Source organism: Elephas maximus, chromosome 11 (assembly GCF_024166365.1).
Source record: "Elephas maximus indicus isolate mEleMax1 chromosome 11, mEleMax1 primary haplotype, whole genome shotgun sequence".
NCBI classification, from domain to species: domain Eukaryota; kingdom Metazoa; phylum Chordata; class Mammalia; order Proboscidea; family Elephantidae; genus Elephas; species Elephas maximus.
In genome coordinates this window covers 113,506,454-113,521,949 of record NC_064829.1, presented here as the reverse complement: position 1 = coordinate 113,521,949, position 15,496 = coordinate 113,506,454, and the positions used below count along the sequence as shown (strand labels likewise).

General features: G+C 48.1%; 1 protein-coding gene across 7 annotated transcripts in view; it reads left to right on the top strand.

Annotated features, from left to right (window-relative positions):
- The window catches only part of SIPA1L3 (signal induced proliferation associated 1 like 3), a 292,300-nt gene that overhangs the window by 169,427 nt on the left and 107,377 nt on the right, over positions 1-15,496 (top strand). For all 7 annotated transcript variants that reach the window (XM_049901371.1, XM_049901365.1, XM_049901368.1 and 4 more), the window contains one exon: positions 9,931-10,061. In XM_049901371.1, coding sequence (XP_049757328.1) covers positions 9,931-10,061 — 131 coding nt within the window. The remainder of the gene's footprint in view (positions 1-9,930; positions 10,062-15,496) is intronic.

The following is a 15,496-nucleotide window of genomic DNA, read 5'->3' as shown; positions in this document are numbered from 1 at the left end:
GCTTCTCATAAAACAATGCAGATACTCTTTTGTGACGTTGGTTACCAACCCCACAATATATCAACGCTCTCCCTTCCCGACCTTGGTTCCCTATTACCAGCTTTCCCAACCCCTCCTGCCTTCTTATCCCGGCCCCTGGGCTGGTGTGCCCATTTAGTCTCATTTTGTTTTATGGGCCTGTCTATAGCTGAAGGGTGAACCTCAGGAGTGACGTCAGTACTGAGTTAAAAGGGAGTCTGGGGGCCATACTCTCGGAGTTTCTCCAGCCTCTGTCAGACCAGTAAGTCTGGTCCTTTTTTGTGAGTTAGAATTTTGTTCTACATTTTTCTCCAGCTCTGTCCAGGACCGTCTATTGTGATCCTTGTCAGAGCGGTGAACGGTAGTAGCCAGGCACCATTTAGTTGTACTGGGCTCAGTCTGGTGGAGGCTGTGGTAGTTGTGGTCCATCAGTCCTTTGGACTAATCTTTCCCTTGTGTCTTTGGTTTTCTTCATTCTCTCTTGCTCCCAATGGGATGCAACTGGTAGAGTATCTTAGACGGCCGCTCACAAGCTTTTAAGACCCCAGGCGCTACTCACCAAAGTAGAATGTAGAACATTTTCTTTACAAACTGTTATGCCGTTAGAGCTAGATGTTGCTAGAGACCATGGTCTCAGGGGCTAGTTTTGGTTCAAGGCTTAGAGAGTATCTCAGCAGTGCTCTCGGGGAGTCTTCCAACCTCAGCTGATGCAGTAAATTTGGGTTTTTTAAGAATCTGCGTTTCTGTTGCACATTTTTCTCACATTCTATCGAGACCCATCTATCGTGGCCCAGATCAGAAGGGTCAGTAGTGAAGCTGTGGTTCGTGTAGACTGTCCTGTAGACTAGTTGTGGCCCAGATCAGAAGGGTCGGTAGTGGTAGCCGGGTGTCATCTAGCTCTGGTCTCAGGGCAGGTGAAGCTGTGGTTCATGTAGACTATTCATCCTGTACACTAGTTTCTTCTTGAGTCTTTGGTTTCCTTCTTTCGCTTTTGCTTTGGACAAGTAGGGACCAGTAGTTTGCATCTTAGATGGCTGCTTACAAGCTCTTAAGACCCCAGACACTACACACCAAACTAGGATGGAGAGCGTAACTTTATGAACTATATTATGGCAGTTGATTGAGTTGTCCCACGAGACTATGGTCCTAAGCTTCAAACCCAGAAACCCAATCCCTTGGGATATTTGATGATGTCTAAGAAGTATCAGTAACTGTGCCCCCCCCATGCTTTATTATATATGTGCATACGTGTGTATATATATGTGTGCATATACCAATATTTAAAAAAAAAAAAACAACCAACTGCCACCTAGTCAATTCTGACTCATAGCGACCCATAGGGTAAAGCTGTATGGAAGCAGACAGCCACATCTTTCTCCCGAGGACCTTGTGCTGGTTTCTAACCATCAGTCTTTCGGTTAGCAATTGATGACTTTAACCACTGTACCACTAGGGCTCCTTATACGTACACATACACCTATAATAAAATAAAGAGAAACCCACTGCCATCAAGTGCATTCCAACTCACGGTGACCCTATAGGACAGAGTACAGCTGCCCCACAGGGTTTCCAAGGCTGTAATCTTTGGGGAAGCAGACTGCCACATCTTTTTCCTGTGGAGTGGCTGTTGGGTTCAAACTGCCGTCATATGGGTTAGCATCTGAGTGCTTTAACCACTGTGCTACCAGGGCTTCTACATATATGTGCCATCGAGCCGATTCCGACTCATACTGACCCTGCATACAACACAAGGAAACACTGCCGGGTCCTGCGCCATCCTCACAGTCATTGTTACGCTGAAGCCCATTGTTGCAGCCGCTGTGTCAGTCCATCCTGTTGAGGGTCTTCCTCTTCTTCCCTGACCTTCTACCTTCCCAAGCAGGATGCTTTTCTCCAGGGACTGATCCCTCCTGACAGCATGTCCAGAGTATGTGAGACAGAGTCTGACCCTTGCTTCCAAGGAGCATTCTGGTTGCACTTCTTCCAAGACAGATTTGTTCTCCAACACCACAATTCAAAGGTGTCAGTTCTTCAGTCTTCCTTATTCATTGTCCAGCTTTCACATGCTTATGAGGCGATTGAAAACACCCTGGCTTCAGTCAGGCACACCTTAGTCTTCAAGGTGATATCTTTGATTTTTAATACTTTAAAGAGGTCCCTTGCAGCAGATTTGCCCAAAGCAATGCGTCTTTTGGTTTCTTGACTGCTGCTTCCGTGAGTGTTGATTCTGGATCCAAGTAAAATGAAATCAGTCTTTTCTCTGTTTATCACGATGTTGCTTATTGGTCCGGTTGTGGGGATTTTTGTTTTCTTTATGTTGAGATGTAATCCATACTGAAGACTGTGGTCCTTGATCTTTGTCAATAAGTGCTTCAAGTCCTCTTAGCTTTCAGCAAGCAAGGTTGTGTCATCTGCATAATGCAGGTCGTTAGTAAGTCTTCCTCCAATCCTGATGCCCCGTTGTTCTTCATGTAGTCTAGCTTCTCGGATTATTTGCTCAGCATATTTGCTGAAAGGATACAACTCTGACGCACACCTTTCCTGACTTAAAACCACTCAGTATCCCCTTGTTCTGTTTGAACGACTGACTCTAGATCCATGTACAGGTTCCTGATGAGCACAATTAAGTGTTCTGGAATTCCCCACTCTTCGCAGTGTTATCCACAGTTTGTTATGATCCACACAGTCGAATGCCTTAGCATAGTCAATAAAACACAGGTAAACATCCTTCTGGTGTTCTCTGCTTTCAGCCAGGATCCATCTGACATCAGCAGTGACATCCCTGGTTCCACGTCCTCTTCCGAATGTGGCCTGAACTTCTGGCCGTTCCCTGTCGATACACTGCTACAGCTGCTTTGGAACGATCTTCGGCAAAATTTTACTTGTGTGTGATGTGTAATGATATTGTTCAGTAATATTCACGTTCAGTTGGACTACCTCTCTTGGGAATAGGCATAAATATGGATCTCTTCCAGTCAGTTGGCCAGGTAGCTATCTTCCACATTTCTTGGTATAGACAAGTGAGCACTTAAGCCCTGCGTCCATTTGTGGAAACATCTCAGTTGATATTCCGTCAATTCCTGGAGCCTTGCTTTTCGCCAGGGCCTTCAGAGCAGCTTGGACTTCTTCCTTCAGTACCATTGGTTCCTGATCATATGCTACCCCCGGATGTAGTTAAGGAAACCCTGGTGGCATGGTGGTTAAGTGCTACGGCTGTTAACCAAGAGGTCGGCAGTTCAAATCTGCCATGCGCTCCTTGGAAACTATGGGGCAGCTCTGCTCTGTCCTATAGGGTCGCTATGATTCGGAATCGACTCAACGGCAGCGGGTGGAGTGGGAAGTGGTTAAATGTCAACCAGTTCTTTTTGGTGTGGTGACTCTGTGTAGTCCTTCCATCTTCTTTTGATGCTTCCTGCGTCGTTTAATATTTTCCCCATAGAATCCTTCAGTATTGCAACTCGAGCCTTGAATTTTTTCTGTAGTTCTTCCGGCTTGAGAAATGCTGAGCGTGTTCTTCCCTTTTGGTTTTCTGTCTCCAGGTCTTCGGACATGTCATTATAATACTTCACTTTGTCTTTCTTAAGCCACCCTTTGAAATCTTCTGTTCAACTCTTTTACTCAGTCATTTCTTCCTTCCGTTTTAGCTACTCAACGTTCAAGAGCAAGTTTCAGAGTCTCTTCTGACATCCATTTTGGTCTTTGTTTCTTGTCTTTTTAATGACCTCTTACTTTGTTCATGTATGATGTCTTTGATGTTATTCCACAACTCATCTGGTCTTCAGTCATTAGTGTTTAACGCATCAAATCTATCCTTGAGATGATCTCTAAATTCTGGTGAAATATTCTCAAGGTCGTACTTTGGCTCCCGTGAACTTGTTCTAATTTTCTTCAGTTTCAGCTTGAACTTGCATATGAGCTATCGATGGTTTGTTCCACAGTCGGCCCCTGGCCTTGTTCTGGCTGATGATATTGAGCATTTCCGTTGTCTCTTTCCACAGACGTAGTCGATTTGATTCCTGTGTATTCTATCTGGCGAGGTCCATGTGTATAGTGGCCGTTTATGTTGGTGAAAGAAGGTATTTGCAATGAAGAAGTCGTTGGTCTTGCAAAATTCCGTCATGTGATCTCTGGCATCATTTCTGTCACCAAGGCCATAGTTTCCAACTACCAATCCTTCTTTGTTTCCAACTTTTGCGTTCTAATCACCAGTAATTCAGTAATTATCAGTGCATCCCGACTGCATGTTCAGTCAATTTCAGACTGCAGAAGTTGGTAAAAATCTTCTATTTCTTCATCTTTGGCCCTAGTAGATTTGAATAATAGTATTAACTGGTCTTTCGTGTGGGCATATGGGTATTATCCTATCTCTGACACTGTTGTACTTCCAGATAGATCCTGAAATGTTCTTTTTTAGGATGAATGCAACACCATTCCTCTTCAAGTTGTCATTCCCCGCGTAGTAGACTATATGATTGCCCGATTCAGAATGGCCAGTACCAGTCCATTTCAGCTCACTAATATCTAGGATATCTATCTTTATGCATTCCATTTCATTTTTGAGAATTTCCACTTTTCCTAGATTCATACTTCGTACATTCCAGGTTCCGACTATTAATGGATGTTTACAGCTGTTTCTTCTCATTTTGAGTCGTGCCACATCAGCAAATAAAGGTCCTGAAAGGTTTACTCCATCCACGTCATTAAGGTCGACTCTACTATGAGGAGGCAGCTCTTCCCCAGTCAGCTTTTGAGTGCCTTCCAACCTGGGGGGCTCATCTTCCGGCATTATATCAGACAGTGTTACGCTGCTATTCATAAGGTTTTCACTGGCTAATTCTTTCCAGAGGTAGACTGCTGGGCCCTTCTTCCTAGTCTGTCTTCGTCGGGAAGCTCAGCTGAAACCTGTCCTCCATGGGTGAGCCTGGTGGTATTTGAATACCATTGGCATAGCTTCCAGCATCACAGCAACACGCAAGCCCCACAGTATGACCCGCTGACAGACACATGGGGGACATATATGCCTACATCTAGTTATTTTTGATGATGGGAAAGGTAACATGGAACCAGGGTAAATGTGCACAGCTTGACTGAGGTAAACAATGTCACTAATATGTACACAAGAAAAGAAATCTTTGGTAGTTGCTATGGCATATATAATTTTGTAACAGTGATATATATGTAGGCATACATATGTATACGCCTACATACACACCTGTATATACAGGCAGATAGTATTTTTTGGTGGTTGTTGCCTTGGTCAAGCTGTGCACGTATTACCCGCATTCCGTGTTACCGTTCCCACTGTCAAAAATAACTGGTGTCTACTTGCTACAGAGTGAACCCTCCTGATCATCACTAACGAACGTTAATTTCTGTGTATACCTATTGGTGACATTTTATAAAAGTGAGAACATACTTTTTTTGTGTGTGTGATCAACTCATTTTGTATAACATAATGCCCTCTAGGTTCATGCAGCTTGTAAGACATTTTGGGAACTGGTTCTTTATCGTGGAGCAGTATTCCACTATATTAGGCACCACATGTGTGCATTCATCTGTTGGAGGGCATTTAGCTTGTCTCCACCTTTTTGCAATTGTGAATAGTGCTGCATGAATGTGGGCGTGCATGTGTTTGTTCCCGTCACTTCTGTTAGATCCCTAGGGCATAGACCTGGGAGCGGACTTGCTAGGTCACGTGGCAGCCCTGCCTCTGGTTTTCTGAGGAGCTGCCAGACTGTCCTCCACAATGGCTCTACCATTTTCCATTCCCAGCAGCAGTGGACGAGGGTTCCAATTTCTCCACATTCCCTCCAACACTTGTTAATGATTTTTTTTTTTAATGTCAGCCATCCTAGTGGGAGGGAAACAGTATCTCATTATGGGTTTGCTCTGCGTCTGTCTGATGGCTGATGATGGTGAGCATCTTTTCATGTGGTCATTGACCATTCGAAATGTCCTCCTTGATGAAGTTCATGTCATTTGCGCAGTTTTTGACTGGGTTATTTGTCTTATTAGTATGTCGTAGACATTTTGTATATATTACACTCTTATCAGTTATGTCATTCTCAAAGATTTTTTTCCCAGTCTGTAGGTTTCCTCTTTACTCTTTTGATAAAGTCTTCTAATGAACATAAGTATTTAACTTTTACGAGGTCCGAGGTATCTATTTTGTCTCCTGCTGCTTGTGCACGCGCTGTTGCATTGAGCTTTTCCAGTTTTTCAAGAATCTCCTCTAATTCAGATTTTTATGTAGGCTTTCCTAGTTTTTAAATGCTGGCAGCTGCATCAGTTCGGAATTACAGTTGCCGGTGCAGGCTTAAGCAGCATAAAAGGTCATTTCTCAAATATGGATGTCCAACAGCCAGCAGCCCAGGGCCGCCATGGTTACTCCTCAGGATTGGTGGAATGCCGGCCATAAACCAGAAAGCCAAACTCCTTGCCACTGAGTCGATTCCAACTCACAGTGACCCTATAGGACAGAGTAGAACCACCCCATAGAGTTTCCAAAAAGCACCTGGTGGATTTGAACTGCCGACCTTTTGGTTAGCAGCCATAGCACTTACCCACTATGCCACCAGGGTTCCCATGCCAGCCTTAGTGCATGGCTTTTAGCATTCTTGGTTTTCTCCTGGTTCAAGATGGCTGCTGAAGCTCCAGCCATCACTTCTTGTTTCCAGACAGAGGAAAAAAAGGAAGAGGTAAGGGCAAAAAAGAGGAGCCATGGTGGCACAGGAGTTAAGCACTCAGCTGCTAACCGAAAGGTCAGTGATTTGAGCCCACTGGCTGCTCCAAGATGTGGCAGTCTGCTTCCGTAAAGATTTACGGCCTTGGAAACCCTATGGAGCAGTTCTACTCTGTCCTATAGGGTTGCTATGAGTCAAAATCTACTCATCGGCAACGCGTTTGGTTTGGTTTTCTTAAGGGCAAAAAGGCAGACCTCCCAGTCAAGTGAGCTCCCTCTAAAGGACTTCCCAGAAGCCCCATCTAATCCTGCTTCTAATCTCTTGGCCACTCCTATCTGCAAGGCAGGCTGGCAGATGCAGGCTCTTAGCTAGGTACAGCCCCGTGCTTCACTCCCCTTCCCTCCAAAATTAGAGGGTTTCTCTTTAAGGGAAGAGGGAAGGCAGGCAGCTAGCAGTCCACAGTCAGTAGTTTGCAAACCTTTTCCACAGTGTCCCGGTTAAATGTAACAGGTGTCACTGGGCTGGGCCACAGGGCTCAGAATGCAGCCTCTGGGGCTCCAACTCTGGAGCTCGACAGCCCTGGGTTGGTGGTGTCTTCATAGCTTATTAGCACCGTGACACATCCCACCCCTCGAACTCTGGGTCCTCGTGTGAGAAGTGGGGATGACTATAGCAGCATCACATGCCCAAAGGCAAAATGACACAGAGACTGAAAATGAAGGATGAAGAACAAAGTCCAGACAGCCACTAACCAAGAGAAGCCAGATGAGGCAACATCCCTATTACCCAAAGTACATTTCAGAACAAAAAGCACTTTTTAGAGCAACTGAGGAGGCCACTTTATTGATTTTTTAAAAATTCACCAAGAAGCTCTGATCGTAGTGAACCTTTGTGTATCTAGCAGCCCGGTTTGGGGGCGCATACCTCAAACCTGATAAGGAGCCATGGGCGAAGCCACAGTCCTGGAGGGAGAAGTTCACAGATGCTGTCTTTGAAGTTGTCAGATCTTAGGAACCAAATCGTAGAGCATTTGAATAAGCCAGTTAATAACCTCCATGACTTGTACACACACGTGTACATTCATTCCTAAGTGTGTGTTTGTAACGTTGTATCTACCCACCCGCCAGAGAACGTGTTCTTTTTAGCCCACACCTGGGAACACATACAAGAAAGGAATGGAGTGAGGATCAGGTTGTCCATCAAACACTTAGCTCTTCACTAGGCACGTGGTCAGCACCCATGGGGCTTAAGAGGAAAAAAAGGCCGTGTCATTTCCCAAAGTCCCTTGTAGCCCTGAAAGCGCATGGCTGAACAAGTTGTCAGTCGGTGTTCATCGAGTGCCCGCTCTGTGTCAGGACCGCAAGGTGCTAGGTGGGAACCGGTGAAAAAAGCAAAACTTGAGGCAGCTTCTGGAATGAACTGCGTCTGTGGCGTTGCGTGTTTGTTCTCGGACTGCTGTGGAGGGGAGGGGGGCGTTGCTCAAGCCTCTGCTCGTGCTGTTCTGACTGGGACTGTTAATTAACACATTGTTTGGGCCCTAGATTAGCCTTTGATTTGCCAAGCACACCCTGTGAAAACAGGAGCCATCAGTTAATCAGAGCACGGGGTGGAAGGAAAGGCTTCTGGCGGTGGGTAGATGCTTCCGAGACTTGAGTCAGGACGGACTGCTGTGGGTATCCAGTCTGTAAAGAGTGTCACATGTGTCCTGGTTAAACATAACAAGTGTCAGCTGGCTCGTGCTGCAGCGCTAGCTTTGGGCTTAGACAGCCCTGGGTTAGACAGTAAGGGATACTTGGGGTATCTGTTGGGAAGAACTGTTTGCCTGGAAGGGTTATGAGACAGCATGTTTTGGAAAAAGCAAAACAGGGAGACGGCTGTCATTTAGGGGAGAGAGCAGGAGACCTGGGTTGGATGACTCATCAGAGTCACTGTTGCCCTGAAGAAAAAAAAAGCAGTGGCGCAGTGGTTAACAGCTCGGCTCCTAACCAAAAGGCCAGCAGTTCAAATCTACCAGCTGTTCCTTGGAAACCCTATGGGGCAGTTCTTCTCTGTCCTGTAGGGTCACTATGAGTCAGAATCGACTCAGTGGCAATGGGCTTTTAAAGAAACATGGTCAGATAAACATGATGCTTAAGGGCTGGAGTCTTGGTCCCTTTTCTGTAAGGAACGGCATGCCCTGGAGACAGTCCCAGCCAGCAGTTAGCGCGTGCCGACCGCGTGCCCTGCGCTGCACTCGTTAACTGAGGCAGTCCTCACTGCTGTGCTGAGACAAGTGTCCCGCTCTTCACCCATTTACTTACGAGAATGCTCTTAAGTGGCATGGCCTTGGTCAGGCATCTAGCAAGTGACAGAGCTCAGATTTGAACCAGCAGGGGACTCTCTAGGCTAGAGTGTTAACCACTTCATGCAGGCCACCTGAAATGGGCAGATTTTAATACCCGAAATGTACAGGATTTGAATAACCCTGTTAAGAGCCCTGGTTCAGAGCTTGGCTGCTAACCAAAAGGTCAGCAGTTTGAATTCACCACTCCTTGGAAACCGTATGGGGCAGTTTTCCTCTGTCCTGTAGGGTCGCTATGAGTCGTAATTGACTCGAGGGCAATGAGTTTTTTTATTTTTATTGAGGGGGAAGACCCTGAACGAGATGGATTGACACAGTGGCTGCAACAATGGGCCCAAGCATAAAAATGATTGTGAGGACAGCACAGGCCTGGAGAGTGTTGTGTTACACGCAGGGTTGCTGTGAGTTGGCACTGACTCCACAGCACCCAACAACAACGACAGCGGGGTCCCTAGGTGGCTCAGACGGTTTGTCCTGGACTGTTGACCGGAAGGTTGGCAGCTGGACCCGACTCGGCGGCACCTAAACCAGGAGAGCCTTTCGAAATACAGGGTTATCACAGTCCTGCTTGGTTTACTGCCTGCCAGGCCCTGTGCTAAGCATTTCATGTGCATTGTTTCATTTCCACTTCACATCAGCTGTATGAATTGAGGGTATTGTCAGGGCACCCATTTCTCAGATGTGGATACTGAGGCTCAGACAAGTTCAGTGACTTGGCCGAGGGAGCACAGTAAGGCAGGCAGAGCCCAGCTTTTACCTGTTAACAATCTTTCCCTTGAGTGTGGCCGTGGGCAGGGATGAGGCCTGTGTAGCCAGGACCCCACGGAGTGAAGGAGAGCCTGCCCCATCTGTGGGCTGACTGTGATCTCACTTGGTCCTCCCTCCTAGAGCATGCCAATTACTTCGGCGTGGACGAGAAGCTGGGGCCGGTGGCTGTGAGCATCAAACGAGAGAAGCTGGAGGACCACAAGGACCATGGGCCTCAGTACCAGTACAGGATCATCTTCCGGACCCGAGAGGTAGGTCCCGTCACTGTCACGGATCCCATAAACAGTGCCGCTCCCATATGAGCCCTTTCCCTGTGTCAGCTTCTGTGGGCAATCTCTTCCCCCACCTCATCTCATGGGATCCTCCCAGCAACACATGGGGGGTGGGGAACTGACACTCAGAGAGACGAAGCAGCTCGTGTGGGGTGATTGGGATCCCACCAGGAATAAGTGGCCACAAAATGGCCACGTCCAGAATTTGAATCCAGAGTACCTGACTGCAGAGCCCAGAGGATCTTATTTGCAAGAGACTGTTTTTTTTTTTTTTTAAACTGGTTAGCATGAGAAAGAAAGGAGCTGTAGGGATTATTTCAGTATAATGAGGTGTCCTGCAGAAAGGCAAGGATTAGGACAGTGAGCCCCAGGCAGGGTAGGAATTGAGGAACCTCTATAGCAGGCGCCGCTGTTGCTGCTGCTCAGCTGAACGCACCGCCACCTGTCTCTCCCCATTCTAAGCAGAGAATCTCGTTGGCCTGGCTTGGTCAGGGCCTTCCCTGGATTAAATGTCAGCTGTGGTATGGAGCCAAGGCCTGGTCCACAGCATAACCCCCTGAGGCAGCCTTGCTCTAAGCAGAAAGCTAGTTTTAACTGGCCCAAGTCAGAAAGAGAATTCATTGGTTCCTGTAACCATAAATCCAGGGGTGGTCTAGCTTCAGGCATGACTGGACCCAGGGGCTCAAATGAGGTTGTCAGAGTTCCCTGCCTCCTTACTCACTTGGCTCTGCTTCTTCCTGCATCGTGAATGTTACCAGTGAGCTCTCTGCATGTCCTGAGGCTCTGCTGCTTCTTGCATCATGAATGTTACCAGTGAGCTCTCTCCACGTCCCCAGGAAATGGCACTGGCTGCCCAAGCCTGCTACATCTTTATACTGTCCTTGCTGAATCTCCAGGCAGGACTCTGATTGGCTTTGCTGTCGTGCCAGGCCCATGCCCTGAACCAATCACGGTGGTCAGGGGTGTTAAAGGAAACTGACCAGGTCTAGGATTTGTGCTTCGCCTGGGACCAGGGGTGGGGCCGGGCAGGGAAGGGCAGGGTATGGCATCATGATTGACAAGGCAGCAGGGCAGCTCCTCAGCACAAAGAAAGAAGCTGGTCAAGCAAAAATGATAGACTTCCAGCAGACCCAAGTGAGGAAGACCTGTTCAGAAAAGGAGGAGTTGTAGCTGGGCAGCTCTCCCTAATGGGTCTCCCTCAGCCATGCATTCCCCCCCAACCTTGTGGGCCAAGCCTTTGCCCAGGCTTGGGAACCCAGCAGGCTGCCACTGCCAGGAACTTTGGGTTTGGGGCCAGCCGAGCCCTGGACCACATCCACGCTGGCAGATACTGTATGAGCCCCGTCCCCTGATGATGACCTTCCTGCTGAGGGCAAATGGGATGGCATGGAGGCTTTGTGGCAGCTGAAGGGAGGAGACCCAAAACCACAGGTCCTGCATGCAGGTGGTCACCAAGCCCTCTGTCTCCCCGGTTCCCTCCCAGTTCTCCCCTTTCTGGCCAGCTGAGCACCAGGACAGAACGTGAGATGACAGCTCACACTGCGTCAGACCATTTCATGATATAAGGGGGCTGCTGGGTGAAGTGAAATGGTGACTGTGTGTTAAACCCTGGTGGCACAGTGGTTAAGAGCTCCGGCTGCTAACCAAAAGGTCGATAATTCGGATCCACCAGCCACTCCTTGGAAAACCTATGGTGCAGTTCTACACTGTCCTATAGGGTCGCTGTGAGTCGGAATTGACTTGACGGCAACGGGTCTGGTTTTTTTTTATTTTTTTTTTTCATTAATAGTATGTATCACAATTACAGTTATGATTGCAAATCTACTTAGCACTTGCTATGTGCTAGGCATTGTTCTGTGCCCTTTGTACATATTAACTCAGCTCTCATAGCAGTTCCGTGATGAAGGCACTGTCATCCTCACTTACAGATGACAAAGCAGCCATAGAGAGGCTGAGTGGCTTGCCCAGAACACCATCCAGCAAGTGGCAGGGCTGGTGTCAGCCTGTGCCCTTAGCCACAAGCTCTGCTGCCTCTGGGCTTAGATGAACTCAGCTCAAGCTGCAGGTCGGACCCACTCATGAGTTCTGAATTCAACTCAGTGCCACATTTTCCTAAATGAAAATAGAATATGTAGAATAAATTGCATCACATGGACTGAGAGTCATGAGACTTTGGTGTAGAGATGCTGGGTGTTATAGATTGAATTATGTCCCCCAAAAATGTGTGTCAAATTTGCTAGGCCATGATTCCCGGTAGTGTGTGATTGTCCACCATTTTGTCATCTGATGGGATTTCCCTATGTGTTGTAAATCCTACATCTATGATGTTAATGAGGCAGGATTAGAGGCACTTACATTAATGAGGCAGGACCCAATCTATAGAATTAGGTTGTGTCTTGAGTCAGTCTCTTTTGAGATATAAAAGAGTGAAGGAGCAGAGAGGAGAGGGACTTCCTACCACCAACAAAGCAGAACTGGGAGGAGAACGTGTCCTTTGAACAAGAAGCTCCTAGACCGGAGTAAGATGGATGACAAGGACCTTCCCCCAGAACCTGCAGTGAGAGAAAGCCTTCCCCTGGAGCTGGCACCTTGAATTCGGACTTCTAGCCTCCTAGACTGTAAGAGAATCAATTTATTTGTTAAAGCCATCCGCTTATGGTATTTCTGTTACAGCAGCACTGGCTAACTAAGATACTGGGTCAGGATATAAATTTTTCACTGTGGTTTCTATTCAGCAAGTCTGAAACTGGCTTGATGCTGTTCACAGCCCATGCCTGCTCCTGCCCACTTAGCTGCCACCCCCCCAGCACCCACAAGGCTAGCCCCTGGGGACTCTGATCCACCCCAGGCGGGGCAGAGGGGCCCTCGAGGCTTACCCCCACAGGTCTGGGATGCTTCCATTCCACAAGATACAGCAGAGACAGACAATACACAGGATTAATCTGTGTATTCTATAGTGTGCTACATGGTAAGGTGGAAAATAAAGCAGGGAAGAGAGAGATAAGAAGTGATGACGGGGTGGAGGAGCAGTGAGATTTTTAGACAGGATGGCCAAGGGAGGTGTCACTGAGAAAGTGACATTTGAGTAAAGATCTAAAGGAGGTGAGGGAGGGTGCTTTGCGGACACCTAGAAGAAGAGCAGTCCAGGCAGAAGAAACAACCAGTGCAAAGGTCCTGGGGTAGGACTGTGCCTGGCGCTTTGGAGACCTGGTGTGAGCCCTAGTTGGGCCACTCAGCAACTGTGAAACCTTGGGCACATGGCTTCCCCTCCAGAGCCTATTTCCCCCTTGGGAGTTCCAGTCTCACAAGACAGTGGTGTGTGCTCAGCAAGGTTGCGCGTATACAGCAGGCAGTGCTGGGTCTGGCATTTGGGGGGCCCACTAACGTTAGCTGTGGGGCGTGTCTTCTTGTGACACCCCAGTCAGCTCTATGAGTTGTGGCCCACCCTGAGGTTCATGCAACCAGGCTTTTCTCTGCCCTCACACACAGCCTTGGGCCCGGCCCTGGCAGAGCTGTCCTGTCAGAGGGGCACTCAGGCCTGAGGGACCCCATTGGAGTTGAGGGGTGGGGCAATGGCCAGCAGGATTTGCTTTTCTTGGTCCTAAAGCCTTTCCCATTGTGGAGGTGGAGCTGAGGGTCACGTGGCCCAATCAGAGTAACACAGCCATTCCTACCACATGCTCCTCCACACCCTGCTCTCAGTGTTCTATGTGCACTGGCCCATCAGTTCCCTCTGCAGTCCCATCAAGTGGGCCCCATTATACCCCCATTCTACAGATGAGGACACTGAGGCCCAGAGAGGTCCCACAGTGGCAGAGCCCACACATGGGCCTGCCTTCTGAGCCTACGATCTGTTAAGTGGAGCTTGCATTCTGGGCTCTGCAAACAGACAGCCCTGGGTTCAGGTCTAGCCCTGCTACCCATTAGCCTAGTAACCTTGGGCAGATGGCTTTGTCTCTGTGGCCTCAGTTTCTTCATCTGTAAAATGGGTTCTGATGCCATTTGTTCCCTAGAGGTCAGAGAGCCATGCTGGAGAGCATGGACAAAGTTCTGTCCTTCTGTCCACACGTCTGTGCCCCAGACTTGGCAGAGCAAGCCACCTCTGGAGCAGGGTCCAGAGCAAGGGCCCAGGCTGCCTTCCAAGCCAGTCAGCCGGACTGCCCCAGGTGGCCACCCTCATCCACCGAGCACAGCTGTGAGTGGGCCTGTATCCCCTGGCAGATGGGAAGTGAGCGTTGGCAGTGCTTAGCTGCCCGCCGAGGCAGGAACAGACTTGGAGCTGGGCTTTGGCACCACACGCCTAAAATGCCAGCCCCTGCCCCCACCCCAGTGAGCCTGGACAGAACGAGCGCCACACCGGGGCTGCCCTCTCCTGGGCCCCTTGCTTGGCACCACCTCACCCAGGAGACAGGGAGCCCAACCCGCCGGGGCCTGTCTGGCCTCGGCAAGCCCAGGGGGTCCTCCTTGGCTCAGCAAGCAGGAGTTTTTGGCAAGCCTTAGTTTTGTTAGGGTTACTGAAAACCAAACCCATTGCTGTCGAGTCAGTTCCCACTCGTACCAACCCTGTAGGGCGGAGTAGAACTGCCCCGTGGGGTCTCTGAGGAGCAGCTGGAGAATTCACACTGCCCACCTTTTGATTAGCAGCCTGACCTCTTTACCACTACGCCACGGGTTTCCTTGTTAGGGTTAGAGGTTTGGAAATTTATTTTTTTAATCAGCTTTTAATTTAAAAAATAACATGCTCATTGTTAAGAATGTAAACAATACAGTAAGTTTGTAAAATAGAAAAAAGAGTCTTGGAGTCACCATGAATCGGAATCAATTCGATGGCATCGGGCTTGGTGTTTTGGTTTATTTAGTGGAAAAAGAAAAGGTAATAATGCATCTAATGAGCCCGTTTGTGTTCAGTAGTCACACCTGAGCGTGTATGATGTCTGTAGATAGATACCCGCCACTGCCCTCGAGTTGATTCCCACTCATAGCCACCCTACAGGACAGAGTAAAACTGCCCCATAGGGTTTCCAAGGAGCGGCTGGTGGAGTTGAACTGCTGACCAAACACTTAACCGTTGCGCCACGAGGGCCCTGATGACAGACACAGATTAAGCAATATGCATTGGTTTTCCAGGGCTGTCATGACACAGTGGGTGGCTTATAACTACAGGAATTTATTGTCTCGAAGCTCTGGAGGCCAAGAGTCCACATTCTCCTCGAAGGCTCCAGGGGAAGATAACACAATATGTATGTTGATATGAACGATTGCTGTGAAGTAGGCAAAAAGCAAACCATAGCTTCCTGTTCAAGGTTTTAAGATGTTAGAATTTTTTTTTTTAATTTTATTGTGCTTGAATTTTTTTTAAGTGAAAGTTTACAGATAAGTCAGTCTCTCACACAAAAACTTCCATACACCTTACT